This window comes from Erythranthe guttata, chromosome 2 (assembly GCF_056151865.1).
Source record: "Erythranthe guttata isolate IM_541 chromosome 2, IM_541, whole genome shotgun sequence".
In the NCBI taxonomy this organism is placed as follows: domain Eukaryota; kingdom Viridiplantae; phylum Streptophyta; class Magnoliopsida; order Lamiales; family Phrymaceae; genus Erythranthe; species Erythranthe guttata.
The window spans coordinates 11,287,700-11,306,234 of record NC_142534.1 but is presented as its reverse complement, the minus strand read 5'-3'; the positions used below and the strand labels follow the sequence as shown (position 1 = coordinate 11,306,234).

The window sequence follows — 18,535 nt, the reverse complement described above, 5'->3', positions numbered from 1 at the left end:
ATGCACATGGTTAATATTTAAGAATATTTGTGGGGTACAGAGCTTTGCAGTATCGAAGTTGAATATAAAAGTAAATTTTTTTTATCTCAGTTTATGAATTAAATAATGTTTCATTGCAACATGGTCCATCTTTTGATTGTTTAGAATTTTGTCTTTATACAGGATGGACCACTATTGTACATTTACTGTTTGGTTGGATGGAAAGTTTGTTCAAAACAATAAATTAACTTATGTTGGAGGAAGACATGACCAAGTCCATGATGTGAATTTAGACTACCTCAACTTGGACACACTTTACAAGATTTATAGGATCTGTGGAGGAAAGAGGTTTGATATACAATTCTACTTCTTGTATCCTGGGCAACCACTTGATTATGGGTTGAAGGTTGTGGAAAGTGACATTGGCATCCAATTTTTGATTGATGTACACCAAGGACTAAACCATGTCACATTTTACACAGAGGTGCTTGGTATAGAACCACTTATATCAGTTGACAGAAATGGGAACATTATTCATCCAGCACCAGAAAAAGAAATTCCTCTGTTATTGCAAGAACCTGAAGAAGTTCAAGTAACTAATGAAGAATTGCCTCCAATTTCTGATGAAGTGCAACCAACAACTGAAGAGGAAGCATCAACAAATGAAGAATTGCCTCCACTTACTGATGATGTGCAACCAAGAGCTGAAGAAGAATTGCCTCCAATTAGTGATGAAGTGCAACCACGAGCTGAAGAAGAATTGCCTCCAAATACTGATGAAATGCAGCCAATAGCTGAAGAAGAATTATCTCCAATTACTGAAGAAGTGCAACCAAGAGCTGAAGAGCCTCCAACAACAAATTATACAAGCTCTTCTGAATTTGATGATTCATCTGATACAGACTACATTCAACCTGATCATGATGCTGATGACATAGATTCAGATGCTCCAACTGAAGTGTTGTAAGACATTGAAGGGTCTTCAGAAGATGATATTTTTGTGGAAAATATTATCACTAAACAAGACCAAGTGAAGAAGCTGAAAAATATGTTGAGGAAATCTAGAAGAAAAAGGCCCAAATTGCAGAAGTATAGTATTGATCCATCTCCATCAGAGTGGTTTAGTGATGCAGATGATGATGATGAAGAAATTGAGAATCTAGATGACAGAAATGAGTGTAACAGGTATCCTGTATACACTGAGGGGCAGAATATGAAAAATAGGGACTTGGAAGTTTGTATGAGGTTTCCAAGTATTGAATTATATAGAGAGGCTCTTAGAGATTGGGTTGTGAGAAATGGATATGAGTTGGAGTATGTGAAGAATGAAAGAAAAAGAGTCACTGCAAAGTGCAAGGCAGAGGGGTGCAACTGGAGGATTCATGCATCAGTTGTTCAAGGTGGTCCAGTATTTCAGGTATAACTAATACTTTTAAAATTTGATACATGTTTATGAACATATATGAACTTATAAAAGGCCCAACTTGTTTAAAACATGTTTATGAACTTATATTGCAGATCAAGACTATTTCAGGTGAGCACACATGTTGTAAAGTGAAGGTCAACAGACATGCTAATGCCAAGTATATTGGGAAGAGACTGGAACAAGGAATTAAAGATAATCCAGACATTTCTATAGTCAAGCTGCAAAATACAATCTTAAGAAAAGTTGGTGTGAATGCTGGATACTGGAAGGCCAAGAGAGCAAAAAAAGTAGCAATGGAAAGGATTAGAGGAGATAATGCAGCAGAATACAAGCTATTGTGGGACTATTGTGAAACAATGAGGGACAAAAATCCTGGTTCTAAGATGTTACTCAGAAAGGTACTCTATTCAGAACCCCATATCTTTGATATAATGCATTTATGTCTTGATGCAATGAAAAGGGGATTCATGTCTGGTTGTAGACCTTTGATTGGCTTGGATGGGTGTTTCCTTAAAACATTTCATGGGGGGCAACTTTTGGCTGCAATTGGTAGAGATGGCAATGATAATTTGTTTGCTATTGCACTTGTTGTTGTGCCTGTTGAGAATAGGGAGACATGAACTTGGTTTATTAGTGCATTACTTGAAGATATTGGTGGTGTAGAAGAAACCAAATGGACTTTCATTTCTGATAGACAGAAGGGGTTGTTGGAGACATTGAAAGAACTAGCACCTGTTTGTGCTCATAGGTTCTGTGTGAGACATATATACCAGAATTTCATAAGTAAGTGGCCATCTGAAGATCTGAAGACACTGTTATGGAAAGCTTCATCAACTGGAAACAAGAATACATTTGCAATGCATATGACTGAGATTCAGAAGATTGATAGAGCTGCAGCAGAATAGTTAAGGAACATCCCACCTTGTCACTGGACCAGATCACACTTCACCACAAGTTGCAAATCAAATGTGCTAGTCAATAATTTGTGTGAATCTTTCAACAATATGATCCTTCAAGTAAGGGAGAAGCCTATAATAAGCATGTTTGAATGGATTAGGAGAAGGTTGACAACTAGACACCAAACAAAAAGAACTGGGATGGAGAAGTATGAAGGCACAATTTGTCCAAACATCTTAAGAAAAATCAACAAGTTCCAGAAGACAGCAAGAAATTGCTTTCCTACTTGGTGTGGGAGGGATGAATTTGAGGTTCAACACTGCTTGGATACATACATTGTGAAATTGACTGATAGGACTTGTTCATGTGGCATATTTCAGATGTGTGGGTTCCCATGTGCTCATGCAATACAAGTTGGAGGATTATGTGGACAACTGCTACAAAAAAGAAATGTATTTGAAGACATTTGAACACATGATACATGCTGTTCCAGGGCATAGAGATTACTTGAAGACCTCTTATGAACCACTTGCAGCACCAACTCCAAAGATAAAGAGGGGGAGACCTAAAAGAATGAGAAGAAAAGCACCTGAGGAGCTGCAGAGGCCCTCATTCAGAAAGGGCTTGACCCATACATGTAAGAATTGTGTGCAAAGAGGCCATAATAGTAACACATGCAAGAATCCAAGAGCTCCAAGTGCACAAAGAAATGATCCTAATGCACAAAGAAATGGCCCTACTGCATCTTCTGTACCTCCAGCAGCTCCAAGTGCACAAACAACTGGCCATACTGCATCTTCTGCCCCTCCAACAGCTTCAAGAGCACAAACAACTGGCCATACTGCATCCCCTTCATTGGTAGTGAAGTCAAGAACTCCAAGAGCTCATCAGTTTATGAGATTTGGATGTAGTGCACCTCCACCAGTTTCCTCTCAAGAGTCAATGGTTGTGAATACAAATGCAGTTCAACCATCAAGGGTAAAATGTAGTTTTCTTGATTTGTAGATAGTGAGTTTACTTGAATTTAACTTACTTTATATTCATTGTAGGTTTACCAGGGGAGAAGAAATGCAGCCCTGCTTGGACATGAAAAGGAGGCCTCATCAACTGTAGAAGGTGGTGCTAGTTCAACCAATCCCAAAAGAAAAAGGAAGGTCCACATTTCTGAAGTGCAAAATATCAAAGATAGGTCCAAGAAGAAGAAGATGTGGAAGATTTAGAAAGCAAGTGATGATGATAATCCAGTTTTTGTTATTTGTTATTATGAAGCATTTTTTAAAAAACAATATTTTTGAAACTTCTAATGTAACATGGCTTATTAATGACTGTATTAGTAACATTCAGCCATTGTGAATGCTTATTTTGTATGTTTTTAGCTTCTTATGAAGACATTAGTAAAACTTAGTTTGTTTGAATGTTCTCAATATATTTATTTGACATTATTGTTGTTGTTTGAAGTTAAAACAGGTTTGGGGAAAGTGAAATTTTAGGATTGATCTTGCCATTTGTTTTTTCTAAGTTGGTTGGTTATGCAAGATTATGTTGGTTCTTTTTTTTCAGTAAGAATATTTGGTAAACAACAACATAAAAAATTAAAAAATGAAATTGGAACAAACCCATCTATATTTTCATTAGAAATTGGAGCAATTGGAATAGAAATTGGAGCAATTGGAATATTGAATACAAACAAGACAAACATAACATGTACTACTTAGTCCATAAATATTACAATATCCATCACTGCCTCTAAATGTTCTAAATCTTTTGCAAATGTACCATCACCACAACAAACAACAATGCGCATATAACCCAGGAAATTTGAAAATTGTTACCACAATCTTTTGCACTCGATTTATGAACACTTGTGCATCTCGAAATTATTTCATCCTCCTCCTCAACTTTATCCTGCACTACATCTTCGCAAGATGGATATTTGATAGGAATCCCAACGGGTTCCCACGTAGCTCGAATCGGGGCGCACCATTCGAAAAATTTACACCTTCGGATTTCGCAGTTATGATACAACCTACCTATTGACGGTTTTGTTGTTGATTCAACAATCTTCAGAGAAGACCTTTGCCCGCAATAACAAAACGGAGGTGTGGCAGAGAAGACCTTTGCCCGCAATAACAAAACGGAGGTGTGGCGTAACGCAAATCCATATGCAACTTCATATTTCTTCTCTTTGCAGCGGTGTTGGACGAAGAGGAAGACATGAGCTCGATTGACCCCTAATTTCGGTTTGTGAGAGGAAATATAAACCCTAATTTCGATTGTAAGAGGGAATATGCCCTCTTTACAAAGAAGTAAATACCAGAGAGGCAATAATGTCCTTTTGCATAAAAATCGTTCATAATTCGGATGAGTAGTCGCACAAATAGCGCGTGAACAACACAGACGATCTGGAGGGGGGGAAACGACTTTGACTATAGATTACATGGGGGTATGAGTCACTTTTTTTATCACATGGGGTTTTCTGGTCTTTAGGATTAACACAGGGGAGGTTGTTGCATTTAACTCTTTATAATCATCTTGCTTCAAAATATGGATCTTGAATGGAATAAAACATGTACAAAAGTGATAATATTCCATATAATCAAGAAGATTTCACTAAATTTGAAACCACAAGGAATATTATAATCAAGAAGATTCCACTAAACTTGAAACCGCAAGGGTGGACGTGTAAGAAAATTTATAGTTAAATGTAATTACCCAAACTGAAGGAGAGTTTTCGTAATTTTATCATTCCTCAGGGGTGGTAGTAACTTACCCTCAAACAAATGGGGAAGCCCAAAGAATACATAAATCAGACTCATAAGTCTCAATATTTGTTCTTTACTTTTCTTCCTATTAAAACTGAAAATTAGTGACGAACTGAATATTAGTGACGAACTCAGCCATGGAACAACAAGCTTCCAAAACAACCGATCAACCCACCTTTCCTCTGCAAGTGGATTCCGAACACAAAGCCACTGTTTTCCGACCATTCTCGATATCTCCGCCGCACATGCGCGCCTTCCACCTCGCCTGGATTTCACTCTTCTCCTGCTTCTTCTCCACCTTCTCCATCCCCTCTCTCCTCCCCGCAATCCGCCAAGACCTCCGCCTCACCGCCGCCGACGTAGGCACCGCCGGAGCAGCCTCCTTCTGCGGATCCATCTTCTCCCGCCTCGCCATGGGCCCCGCCTGCGACATGTTCGGCCCCCGCGCCGCCTCCGCCGCCGTCTCCCTCCTCACCGCCCCCGCCGTCCTCGCCGTCTCCTTCGCCTCAACCGCCAAATCCTTCATCCTAGTCCGCTTCCTAATCGGCATCTCTCTCGCGAACTTCGTCTCCTGCCAGTTCTGGATGGCATCCATGTTCTCCGGCGAGGTCGTCGGCGCGGCGACCGGCGTCGCATCCGGCTGGGCCAGCGCCGGCTCCGGGTTGACGCAGCTCGTGATGCCGTCCGTATACTATTTCCTAACCCACATCGTAAAACTCAAACCCTCATTTGCTTGGAGAGCCGCGTTTACGGTTCCAGCGCTTCTACAGATCTTAACGGCGTTAGGTGTTCTGGCCTACGGCCAAGATCTCCCCGACGGAAAATATAAACGGACGTCAACTAACACAAACAAAAACTATTTCAGTATTTTGTTCAACGGGTTGAAGAATTACAGAGGATGGGTTTGAGGGTTAACGTATGGGTTCTGCTTCGGAGTGGAGTTGACGACTGATAATATTATTGCGCAGTATTTTTACGATAGGTTCGGAGTGTGATGATTGGCTGATTAAGGAGGGAAGGGTTAATTTTTTGAATTTCATTACGACGTCGTTTAGAGCAAGAGTTGTGTTTGACTTATAAAAACGTGTTAAGGAGTAGCAATTATCTTCAAAAGGGACGGACACGTGTGCGGCACGTGAGAGGGTTGCATGGCTGCCATAAACCCTACGTTTTCAGCAAACCCTAGCTATATAAATGGAAAGTGGAGAAGAAACTCTCCAAGTTTGGACTAGCTAGTGTAGTTAGGGTAGGTAGCTGTAGTTGTCTTTTAGCAGCTGCCATTTTTATCTTTTGTAAGGCTTTATTTATTGTGTTTTCCTTTCTTGTATGAATTCAAAGCTCACTTTTGGAGTTGGTAATCAATGAAATCTATTTTCGGTTTTGTTTTGTTTTGTTGAGTTCCGGATATTAAAGCTAGTCCATAACATTTGGTAATCAGAGCATGGTTCTGGACATCACCTGTTCATTATCACTCAAGAATTACTCACCTCATATTCACTAAACACAGCACCACTAAAGCACTTCACTGGCACAAAAATGAGTAGAAATAGGGATGAAATCACAGATCCATTGCAAGGAACCACAGATCCGTTCAGGGAAGAGCAGAGAGAGATAAATACCAGACACCAAGCAGAGATGAGGACCTTGAAGGAAGAAATGACCAATATGAGCTTCAATATGGAGCAAGTTAAGAGATTACTTGAAGAAATGACCAAGAACAACAAGGGGAAGGAACCAGTTTATGTGGTGGGGCAGTCATCTCAAAACGACAGGCTCTACACACCTCACCAAGACCATTTCTTGCCGGGCTTCACACCAGACAGAAGTGCTGAGGGTAACAGAAGGAACCCCATGGAGGCTGAGAACGTGGGGCAGAGAGGGCAGGAGATGCAGATCTGCAACAATACAAGGGGGCCGAGGGGTGAGTTTCCCAAATTTAACGGAGAGGACCCCAGAACCTGGATAAGGAGGTGCAACAGGTACTTTGTCTTGAACCCTATGACTGATGTGGAGAGAGTAATGATGGCTGCTATGAATCTGGAGGGCAAGGCTGAATATTGGTACATGGACTATGTGGAAGGAAGGGAGTTTGTAGGGTGGAATGTATTCTCCAATATGGTGTATGAAAGATTTATGGATGAGGAGGCAATAGATGTGGTGGAGCAGTTCCACAAGTTGAGACAAGAGGGAAGTGTTGAGGATTACAGGCTCAAGTTTGAGGAGCTCAAGGCCTTCATGGCTCAGAACCATAGGAACTTAGGTGAAGATTACTACATTAGAGCCTTCTTGGGAGGGATGAAGGATGAACTGAAAAGCCTAGTGAAGGTGCTCAAACCTATGTCTTTAGCACAAGCTATACAGATAGCTAAGATGTATGAAAATACTTTGGACCACCTCAAGATGGGATTGAGAAACACTGTCAAACAAGCTAAAAATATGGCCAATAGGGGGGGAAAAGAGACTCACCAGGGAGGCACTCACAGAAACTGGAACACATCAAACCACAGTCACAAAGGAAACATCATAAGGAAGCTGTCTAAACCAGAGATGGAAGACAGAAAAAGGAGGGGATTGTGCTTCAATTGTGATGAGAGGTTTGTTCCAGGGCATAAGTGCAAGAATGTGTTCACCATTGTTGGAATTGAAGAGGGGACAGATGAAGGAGAAGGGTTAGAACAATTGGAGGAAGTGCCAGAAGGAGTAGAGGAAGAGACTATTGGCATCTCTCTCACTGCATTGACTGGGCAGTCAACTGCCAACACCTTGAAGGTCAGAGGCAAGGTCAAGAACAATTACTTGACAATGCTTCTTGACACAGGGAGCACTCATAGTTTCCTGGACCCTCAGACAGCAAGGAAACTAGGCTGTGAAGTAGTATACACTAACAAATTGTTAGTCACAGTGGCCAATGGAAATCAAATGGATTGCAATGCTAAATGCCCAGCATTTCAGTGGGAAATGGGGAAGCATCACTTCATATTTGAGATGAGGTTGCTCAAATTAGGGGGGTGTGATGCAGTGATTGGTGTGGACTTTATGCAGAAGTTTGGGCCAGTGCTATTTGACCATGTGAATCAATTTGTCACTCTGAGGCATGGGATCAAAGATATAACCATTCATGCTGACAAGCAAGAGGCCTCTATCAGCATGATCACTGGCCAGATGCTGAGTAAGATGTTTAAGAAAGGGCAAGTAGGGCTGGGGTGTTTTTTTATGATGAGTGGAGAACAGAAGGAACAGTCTTCAGATCAGGACCAGACTGACAGCATGGGGAGGTTACTGTTAGACTTTGAGGACATCTTTCAAGAACCTACAGAATTGCCACCTAACCGAAACATTGACCACTCAATCACCTTGAAAGAGGGAGCAGTTCCTTTTAAGGCACAGCCCTACAGATACCCTTACATGCAGAGGAAAGAAGTAGAGAAAATGGTGGAAGAGATGTTGAAAACTGGAATAATCCAAGCTAGCACCAGCCCATTTGCCTCACCAGTCCTTCTAGTCAAAAAGAAAGATGGGAGTTGGAGGTTTTGTGTGGACTACAGAAGGCTAAATGCCATCACTGTCAAGGATAGCTACCCTATTCCCATTATTGATGATCTCTTGGATGAGTTGGGCCAAGCCAGGGTGTTTTCTAAGATTGATTTGAGGGCTGGTTATCATCAAATTAGGGTCAAACCTGAGGACATCCCAAAGACTGCATTTGTGACTTCCTCAGGGCATTATGAGTTCAAGGTGATGCCATTTGGGCTCACCAATGCTCCTGCAACCTTCCAATCTTTGATGAATGATATATTCAGAAGACAACTGAGGGAGTTTGTGCTGGTCTTCTTTGATGATATACTGATCTAAAGTGCAAATGAAGCCATGCATTTGGACCACTTGAGGACAGTGCTAGAATTGTTGAGGCAGCACCAATTGTATGCAAAGTCATCCAAGTGTAGCTTCAATCAGAAGAGAATAGAGTACCTTGGACATGTAATTGATGAAAATGGAGTAGGGGTTGACCAAGAGAAGATTAAGAGTATCAAGGAGTGGCCACTACCACAGACAGTGAAAGCTTTGAGGGGGTTTTTAGGGTTGACAGGCTATTATAGAAAGTTTGTCAAGGGGTATGGAACCATTGCCAAGCCTTTGACAACACTACTCAAGAAGGGGCAGTTTGGCTGGAATGATGAAGCAAACAAGGCATTTGAACCACTAAAGGCAGCCATGATCAACACACCAGTGCTGCAGCTGCCCAACTTCAGCAAGAGCTTTGTGGTGGAGACTGATGCCTGCCAGCATGGGATTGGGGCTGTTCTTATGCAAGAGGGCCACCCCATTGCTTACCTCAGCAAAGCCTTAGGGCCAAGGAATGCTGGACTGTCCATATATGAAAAGGAGTTCCTAGCCATCCTCTTAGCAGTGCAGAAATGGAGATCATACTTGATCTGTGGAACATTCACTATTAGGACAGACCAGAAAAGTCTCAAGTATCTGTTGGAGCAGAAGTTGTCAACTCCACTACAACACAAGTACCTAGCCAAGCTTATGGGGTTCAACTACAAGATAGAGTACAAGAAAGGAGCAGAAAACAAGGCTGCTGATGCCCTCTCAAGGAGAGAGGAACCACTGGAGCTATCACAAATCACCCTTTTACAACCAATGTGGATGAAAGAAGTAGGAGAGAGCTACATGAATGATAGAGAAGCAGAAGAAGCTATTGTAGAATGCACCCTGAGACCAATGGATGTTTCCTTCTTTGAGTACTGTGAGGGAATTCTGAGGTGCAAAGGGAAGATTTATGTGGGAAGTAGTCTGGATTTTAGGAGGAAAATCATAGAGTTCATACATAACTCTAGCTTTGGTGGGCACTCAGGGATTCAAGCCACTTTTCAAAGGGTTCAAAGTACTTTTTGGTGGCCACAGATGAAGCTTCAAGTGGAGGAAGTGGTCAGAGAATGCCACATTTGTCAAATCAACAAGCATGAGAATGTAAGGAGCCCTGGCTTGCTGCAGCCTCTCCCCATACCAGACCAAGCTTGATCTCACATCTCTATGGATTTCATCGTGGGGCTGCCTAATTCTAGGGGGAAGGAGATTATATGGGTAGTTGTAGATAGACTGACCAAATATGGGCATTTCATTGCTCTCAGCCACCCCCTTACAGCCTCTATGCTGTCCAAAGTCTTCATTGACACAGTGTACAAGTTGCATGGACTCCCTACTAGTATTGTGTCTGACAGGGACCCCATCTTCACTAGTAATTTCTGGAAGGAACTCATGAAGGTCTTAGGGGTGCAGCAGCAGATGAGCTCTGCTTACCACCCTCAAACAGATGGACAAACAGAAAGAGTGAACCAATGTTTGGAAACATACTTAAGGTGTATGTGTGGTCACTTCCCTAAGGAGTGGAGTAACTGGATTTCCTTAGCTGAATGGTGGTACAACACCAGTTACCACTCCACCATTCAGAGAACACCTTTTGAAGCTCTTTATGGGTATGCTCCCCCTCAGATGGGATATGGCCCTCACCTAATGCCTAAGACAGTGGGAGTAGAGACTTGGACTAAGGAACATCAAGCCACTACCCAGAAACTGAAGGAGTTGCTGAGGCAAGCTCAAGAAAGGATGAAGAGGTTTGCTGATTCCCACAGAAGTGAGAGGACTTTTGAAGAAGGGGAGTGGGCTTACCTGAAATTGAAACCCTACAAACAGCTCAGTCTGAGGAAGAGTAGGGTGTGGAAGTTAACCCCCAAATATTGTGGGCCATTCCTCATCCTAAAGAAGATTGGAGAAGTTTCCTATGAGTTGAAGCTGCCTGACAACACCAACATCCACCCTGTCTTCCACGTTTCACAGTTGAAGAAGAAGGTAGGCAAGACAGATAGGGTAGTAGAGGAATTACCTCCACTGGATGAGAAGAATCAAATCATGCTTGTACCTGAGAAGGTGTTGGAGCATCGGTTGATAAAGAGGAAGAATGCAGCTGTGGGGCAATGGTTAGTACAATGGGCACACTTGCCAGCTGAGGAAGCCACATGGGAAGATGGAGAAGAAATGATGAAGAAATACCCGAATTTTCAGCCATGAGACATGGCTGAAGTAAGGGGGGAGGAGTGTGATGATTGGCTGATTAAGGAGGGAAGGGTTAATTTTTTGAATTTCATTACGACGTCGTTTAGAGCAAGAGTTGTGTTTGACTTATAAAAACGGGTTAAGGAGTAGCAATTATCTTCAAAAGGGACGGACACGTGTGCGGCACGTGAGAGGGTTGCATGGCTGCCATAAACCCTACGTTTTCAGCAAACCCTAGCTATATAAATGGAAAGTGGAGAAGAAACTCTCCAAGTTTGGACTAGCTAGTGTAGTTAGGGTAGGTAGCTGTAGTTGTCTTTTAGCAGCTGCCATTTTTATCTTTTGTAAGGCTTTATTTATTGTGTTTTCCTTTCTTGTATGAATTCAAAGCTCACTTTTGGAGTTGGTAATCAATGAAATCTATTTTCGGTTTTGTTTTGTTTTGTTGAGTTCCGGATATTAAAGCTAGTCCATAACATTCGGCGTGGGTATGGAGGCGGCCGGCGCAATCGCCGCCAGCTTCGGTTTCGCGAATATAGTAACGCGGCCGGCGGGAGGGGTGGTTTCCGACGCGATGGGAAGGAGATTCGGAATGAGAGGGCGGCTGTGGAGCTTGTGGGCGGCGCAGACGGTGGCGGTGGTGCTGTGTGTTGGGCTGGGTCGGATTGAATCGCTGTGGGGGTCGGTTTTGGTGATGTGTTGTTTCTCTATATTCGTGCAAGCTGCTTCTGGGCTTACATTTGGCGTTGTTCCTTTTGTGTCCAAGAGGTATGTACCCACCGTTTAGCAAATTATTTTAATATATATATATATATATATATATATATATATATATATATATATATATATATATATATATAATCGTTATGCAATTGGTAAACCTTGCACCAAAAGGCGAAAGCCCTCGCCCCCAGGTCCCCCATCCCTTGGCCCGACAAGGATTGATGGAGGAATGTAAATCATCCCTTGGCCCGACAAGGATTGATGGAGGAATGTAAATCATGGTAACTCAACGGCCCGTTAAGGTAGCGGACCCGGACCTGGTGCCCACAAGGAACCAACTCATTGGAGTTGAAATTCCCACACTGCGGCTGCCAGGATTCGATCCTAGGACCTTGCACCAACTTACCACCTCCGGAACCAGTTGAGCTACACCCATGCGGGCGCAATTGGTAAACCTGCATTTGTTTATAGGGGTCTTAAGATATAAATCAATGTTTTGAAAACCGGATCAGACATCAAATCCGACAAATAACTGGGTCATGGTTGAGCCGGTTCAACCGGGATCCAACCGGGTTTTTTACTTTTTTTTTTAATTTAATTATTTTATTAATTTAATACCTGAATATAATATTTTTTTATATTTTTTTTCCCACTTTAGTGAATCATCCCCGCTTAGTCAACGTTTTTTAAGAAAATAAAATAAAATAAATCAATCATTTTATCCTCTATCCTGTCTCTCTCATCTCCCCTCTCTCTTTCTTCTCTCTACCTCTCTCTTTCTTCTCTCTACTACTTTCTCGTCTGTTTTCACATAGCCTCACATCCCATTATCATCTTCCTTTCTTCTTTTCTTCTTTTTTCTTTTCTTCTTCCTTCATTCTTCTCCGGTTTATTTTTTCTTCTCTATATGGCAACCACCACCTTCGATTGGGTCAGATCCGTCAGATCCGTTCACCCCCAACCATCTCTGACAAGATTCAGTCGCTTAAGACTACCATCTATGCAGATCCGGCCATTTCGAGCTAAAACCCGGTTCTCGGACTGGTTTCCGGGTTTCCCGGTTCTTACCGGTCGAACCAGGTTTTTGATAATTGACCCGGGTTTTTGAACTTTTTGGGTTCTTACATGTAACCGGACCGGACACGGCGGCGGTTCGCGGTTGAACCGGTCAGACCGTCCGGTCCGGTCCGGTTTTCAAAACATTGATATAAATCCCTGGTGACAAACATTATTAGAACTAAATGACAAGCCTAACTAAAATTTGCTTCGCATCCTTTATAAAAATTCATTCCTAAACTGCTCATTTACTCACAAATTCGAAACTACATCAGATTGTAAATATTCTATGATGTTATTTAACATTTTTAATTTGCATGTAGCATTTTTATTATTATATTTTTTACGTGGAATACGTTTTTCTTTTTACTTTTTTTACATTACTATAAGAATTTATTTTTTTTTCCTTTTTCATTCTACATAATATTGAAATTTATGATTTAAAAAAAAAATTCCGGTCGTAGTCATCTAGACACCCGTAGTTTCGTTTTTGTCAAATAACACAGCAGATTTTTAAAGATACTATGGTATGCTATGGTACGCTATGGTATACTGTGGTGTACTATCCGAACTTTATCATTCACCAACTCCCAACCGCCGCCAAACCCTAACTTTCAACATCTTCTAGCCACCGTTAAATCATACCAGCCGACAAATTTCAGCCGCCACCAAACCCTACTTGCAAAAGCCTAGTCGTCCACCAACCCTAGTCGCCGACCAAATTAAGCCCTAGCTATCGACCAAATTAAACCCTAGCCACCATAGGCATCGACCAAATTAAACCATAGTCGTCGACCAAATTAAAACCTAGCCACCATCCACCGTAGATCTGACCAAATTAAACCTTAGCCATCAACCAAATTAAACCCTAACCGCTATAGCCGTCGACCAAATTAAAACCTAGCCACTATCCACCGTAGATCTGACCAAATTAAACCCTAGCCATCGATCAAATTAAAATCCTAGCCGCCATAGCCGTCGACCAAATTAAAACTTAGCCGTCATGTCCGCCATCAGCGGTCGTAGATTGACTTCTACCACCATAGTCGTGGTCGCCTCTTGCCTCCATAACCATCCCTTTATTAACTCCGACTTCACCGCCATAATTGCGCCATAGTCATCGCCCCATCAACAATGGTGAAAAGTGATGGAGAAAGAGATCGACAGAACGCGAGAGAGAGAAAAGAGAAGAAGAAAAATTAAAAAAAACGAGAGAGGCGGAAGAACGCGAGAGAGAGAGAAAAGAGAAGAAGAAAAATAAAAATAAACGAGAGAAGCGGAACGCGAGAGCGAGAGAAGAGAGAAGAAAAATAAAAAAATATATAAATCTGAGATAAACGTGTAGAATTTATGGATTTAGGTTGACGGCAAATTTGGGATTAAAAAAAAAAGTAAAAGATGTGGGCCATATTTATTTTTGTAAAAAGGATTTCGTTCAGAAAAAAATATTAGGGTTGTATTCCATATCTAATTATATTTCCAACTAGGGACCTCTAGCATATTAACCCTTGTTTATAATAGCTCACCATTCTGCATTCATTTTATTGGTTAGCATCGTGTTTATCATGTAATAAATATAAATATTTGATTAATGAGAACAAACCGGAAAGTAAATTTTGTAAGAAAAAATATTTAATAAGAGTATATAAGAATTTTAAAGGGGTTTTTATGCATAAGTCTCCAACCAAGTATCTTTATTATTCTAGGTTTAAGGCTATATCTCTTTCACCAATAATCACATTCCTTTAATATTTATTATAAATAAAGGAAACATTCATGTATATGCCAATATTACCCTCAACCATTTATACCCAATTCTTAATTATAAGCCCAATTTAATCAATTTTGTCCACAAAAATCCAATTTCGACCTCAAAAATTCAATTTTGACTTTTTTTTTTAGCATACATTAATATGCTCCAATTTCATCCTTAACTTAATTTAATCTCAATTGACCCCAAATTTCACAAATTATTTAATTTTGACCCAAAACTTTTTTTTTTCAAAAAAAAAAAATTTGCCGCCGGATTCCGGCGTTGACTTTCCAATTGTTTTTTTCTTTCGGATTTTTTCGCCGATTTCCGGCGTTAGCCGGCGGTCTCCGGCGTTGACTTTTTTTAGTTTTTTTTAAAGTTTTTTTTTTACGTCCGCCGCTAAACGTTGACCGTAATTGTGCTGTCACTGACAGTAAATTAATGTAATTATACTGTCAATGACAGTTAATTAACGTAATTGTACTGTTGTTGACAATACATTTATGTAATTGTTCTGCCGTTGACAATACATTAACGTAATATTATTATTATTTTTTTTTTTTGTTATTTTTTTGATTTGTTGACAAGTCAACGTAATTATATTACAGTCGTTGACAGTAAAATAACTGTAAACACAATAATATTACTGTCAACAACATCAATATTATTATTTTTTTGGATTTTTTTGTTTTGTTTGAGTTATTCACGGAGTAACGTAATAATATTACTATCTATTATTGTAATATTACTGTAAACACAATAATATTACAGTGGTTGACGGTAAGATTAGTGTTCTTATAGTAATATTGATGTCAACTACATCAATATTATTATTTTGTTTGGAATTTTTTGTTTGTTTGAGTTATTCACGGAGTAACGTAATAATATTACTGTCTATTATTGTAATATTATTGTGGTTGGCGGTAATATTACTGTTGTTATAGTAATATTACTGTCACTCAAAGTAATATTAATTCTTTTGGTGTTTTATTATATTTATATTTTTTGAACGGTCAACATAGTAATATTACTCTATAACACAATAATAATGAGTTTTGTTGTGTTAATATTATTGTGCTAGAGATTAATATAGCAATATTACTGTGTTAAACTATAGTTTAGTTAATTTTACTATGTTTAACAGTAATATAGTTAATATTACTGTCAATCACAGCAATATTGTATTTTAAACGAAAAAAAAAGTTACAGAAAGGAAGAAAAAAAATTGAAAAAAAAAATTGAAATTTTTTTTTTGGGTCAAAATTGAATAATTTGTGAAATTTGGGGTCAAATTGAAGTTAAATTAAGTTAAGGATGAAATTGGAGCACATTAAAGTATGAGGTGTTATTTTAGTCATTTACAAAAATATGGACCATGTGTGGACTTATTGGTAAAGGAGTTTTTTGTCTGGATCTCTTTATGAATAAGAACCCATTGATGGGCTTATTTGTAATGACCCCAATTTTAAATTCCATTTGGATATGATACTCGCGATTTATACATATCTATAACGTTAATGTAGGGATTAACGTAGGGGTGGAAATTGGATCGAAATGTTTAAATTTGACCGATTTTAATCCTAAAATTTCTTATTTTGGAATAATATTTTTCATTTCGAATTTCAAAAATTTAATTGTCAAATTTTTAATGTTTTCCTTTATCGAAATTCGAATACATACGAGATTACTATTTCCCATCCGATTTTACGATCTTGAAAAAAAATAAGCTCCCTAAGTTCGTGGTAATAAAAATATCGGTCAATATTTGAGACACCCCTCAAACCAAACATAATTAGATGTTAGACACAACCTCAAATAGAATGTTTTAACTAAATCCTTATTTGAAAATTAAATTTGATCCACATCTTTTTATTTTTATTTAACCCAAAAATACCCTTGATATACCTAATAAAAAATCACGTTGCTCTATATCTTTTTATTCTTCTCTCTTTCTCCCACTCTCTTTTATCCGGTGGGGGTGGTCATGGCGATATGGGAGGCGATGACTATGGCAGGGAGAGCGAAGATAGTAGATGTGGGGTTACGTAATGAAGAGGAAGATGATGAAAGGTTCGAAGATTATGGGATTTTGGAGATCCGTTTTCGTAGGTGGAGTTGGTGGCAGATCTAAGTTTTCCAAAAGAGAATAGGTGACTATGGTTGCGGTGGCTGTGACTGTTGGTTGTTAGGATTTCGCGGATGCTTTATTTAATAGGGTTGGTGGCAACTGAGAGTAGTTTGCTGCTAGGATTTGGAAAAATATACCGTAGTAAACTATAATATACCGTAGTACACCATATACAGACTATTGTAGTGTATATGAACAGACAGAGAATGTGCGTTGAAGGCAAGTTCAAGTTATAGAAGCCTACAAGTGACGATAGTGACTACAGTAACTATAGAGGACTATATTTAATGATAGAAGATAAACTAAAAACTAAAAAAATTGAAAATCATGTAATTTGAATTATAAAAAGAATTATAAAAAGAATTACAAAATAACATGTTCTTTTTTATATAATTTTCAATATTATGTATAAAAAAGGAAAGAAAAAAAAGTTTTTTTATTTTATAATAGTGTATAAAATGCTAAAATGAAGAAGAAAAAAATATAGTTGGGTATTTTGTAAAAAAAAAATTAAAAAGACGTTAACGGAAACATGAAAATATTAAATGTAGAATAAAAAAATTATAAAATGCAGTTTAATTACTCAATGCAGATTTTGAATTTGTGAGTGGAGGGGCATGTTTAGAATGAATTTTATGAAGGATGTGAAGCAACGGTTTAGTTGAGCTTGTCACTTAGTTGTGATACGTTTTGTCACCAGGGACTTATATCTTAAGGCCCCTAAAAATATACATTCCGAGCTTGACACCCCTAATGACTCAAGTTCATTCATTTACACTCGTAGTAATAGTTACTTCCACCATCTTGAGCTAAAATGTAATTATAAATAAAAAAAAAAATAAAAAAAATAAAAAAAATTTGAGAAAATATATCCATCCCCTTGCAGTTTCTAAATTTCTTCCATCCACCCCGCTATAAAAGGTTGTTAATGTAAGAAATCTACAAATTACAGGGGTGGATGTAATTATTGAAAAGTAAATGATTTTTTCGTAAATAGATCGTACCTCTTGGGCGATTGTAATTTACCCATTAAAAAAAATTGTACTATGTTTTTTTTTTTTATAAGCAAATATACTATATTGCATTGCAATTCCACAAATGTAAGTCAATAATTTAAATATGTAACAATGGCAGGTCCCTTGGAGTAATATCAGGAATGACAGGGAGTGGGGGTACTTTAGGTGCTGTAGTGACACAATTGCTTCTATTTTCAGGATCAAATAATAATATGTCAACCCAGAAAAGCATCTCTCTCATGGGTATTTTGATGTTTCTTTCTACACTACCACTCACCCTACTACACTTTCCCCACTCTGGTGGAATGTTCTGTGGCCCTTCTCACCACCCTAATAGTGAACAAGATTATTACAATTTGCTTTCTTAAGTAATGGTTATATTTATTTAATTTGTTCCTTGTTTATATTTTGTATTGTGTTTTATTAATATTGCATTCAATTGTATTAATTAAAGAATCACATTAATAAACATTTGGTGTGCATCGATGAGAAAACATTACGGCTATGAGAAATAATATTATGAGTTTTCTTCGATCCTGCTTTAATGGCGCAACTAATACCACGGTGGAATCAAATCGATGATCCATCAACTCGATTCTTCCTTCAATCATCGGAAGGACCTAGCATGACTTTGGTTTCTCAACTGCTAAATGGTGAGAACTATTTTTCAAACCAAACAATAAGCAAATGTGGATGCAACTTCACTAAGCCTATGAAGTGGACCGTGACGGTGGC

The 18,535-nt window shown here is 39.1% G+C and overlaps 2 protein-coding genes across 2 annotated transcripts; both read left to right on the top strand.

Moving 5' to 3' along the window:
* Positions 1-1,027: 1,027 nt before the first annotated feature.
* LOC148772324 (uncharacterized) lies at positions 1,028-2,310 on the top strand. The gene is made up of 3 exons (XM_088814981.1): positions 1,028-1,396; positions 1,498-1,963; positions 2,054-2,310. The coding sequence occupies exons 1-3, from the start codon at positions 1,028-1,030 to the stop codon at positions 2,308-2,310; spliced, it is 1,092 nt and encodes a 363-aa protein (XP_088671107.1).
* Positions 2,311-5,049: 2,739 nt separating this feature from the next.
* LOC105974541 (high affinity nitrate transporter 2.7) lies at positions 5,050-18,189 on the top strand. Its single transcript, XM_088827333.1, is given in 3 exon segments — positions 5,050-6,053; positions 11,594-11,892; positions 17,919-18,189. Coding segments are annotated over 3 exon segments (1,401 nt in total). The 5' UTR covers positions 5,050-5,201; the 3' UTR covers positions 18,169-18,189.
* The last annotated feature ends 346 nt before the right edge of the window (positions 18,190-18,535 follow it).

Excerpts from the sequence above, each read along its gene's own strand:
- LOC148772324 (XM_088814981.1), top strand. The coding sequence starts at position 1,028 with ATGTTGAGGAAATCTAGAAGAAAAAGGCCCAAATTGCAGAAGTATAGT. Across the intron at positions 1,397-1,497 it reads AAGGTGGTCCAGTATTTCAG|ATCAAGACTATTTCAGGTGA; the intron begins GTATAACTAATA and ends CTTATATTGCAG. Across the intron at positions 1,964-2,053 it reads GGCTGCAATTGGTAGAGATG|ATATTGGTGGTGTAGAAGAA; the intron begins GCAATGATAATT and ends CATTACTTGAAG.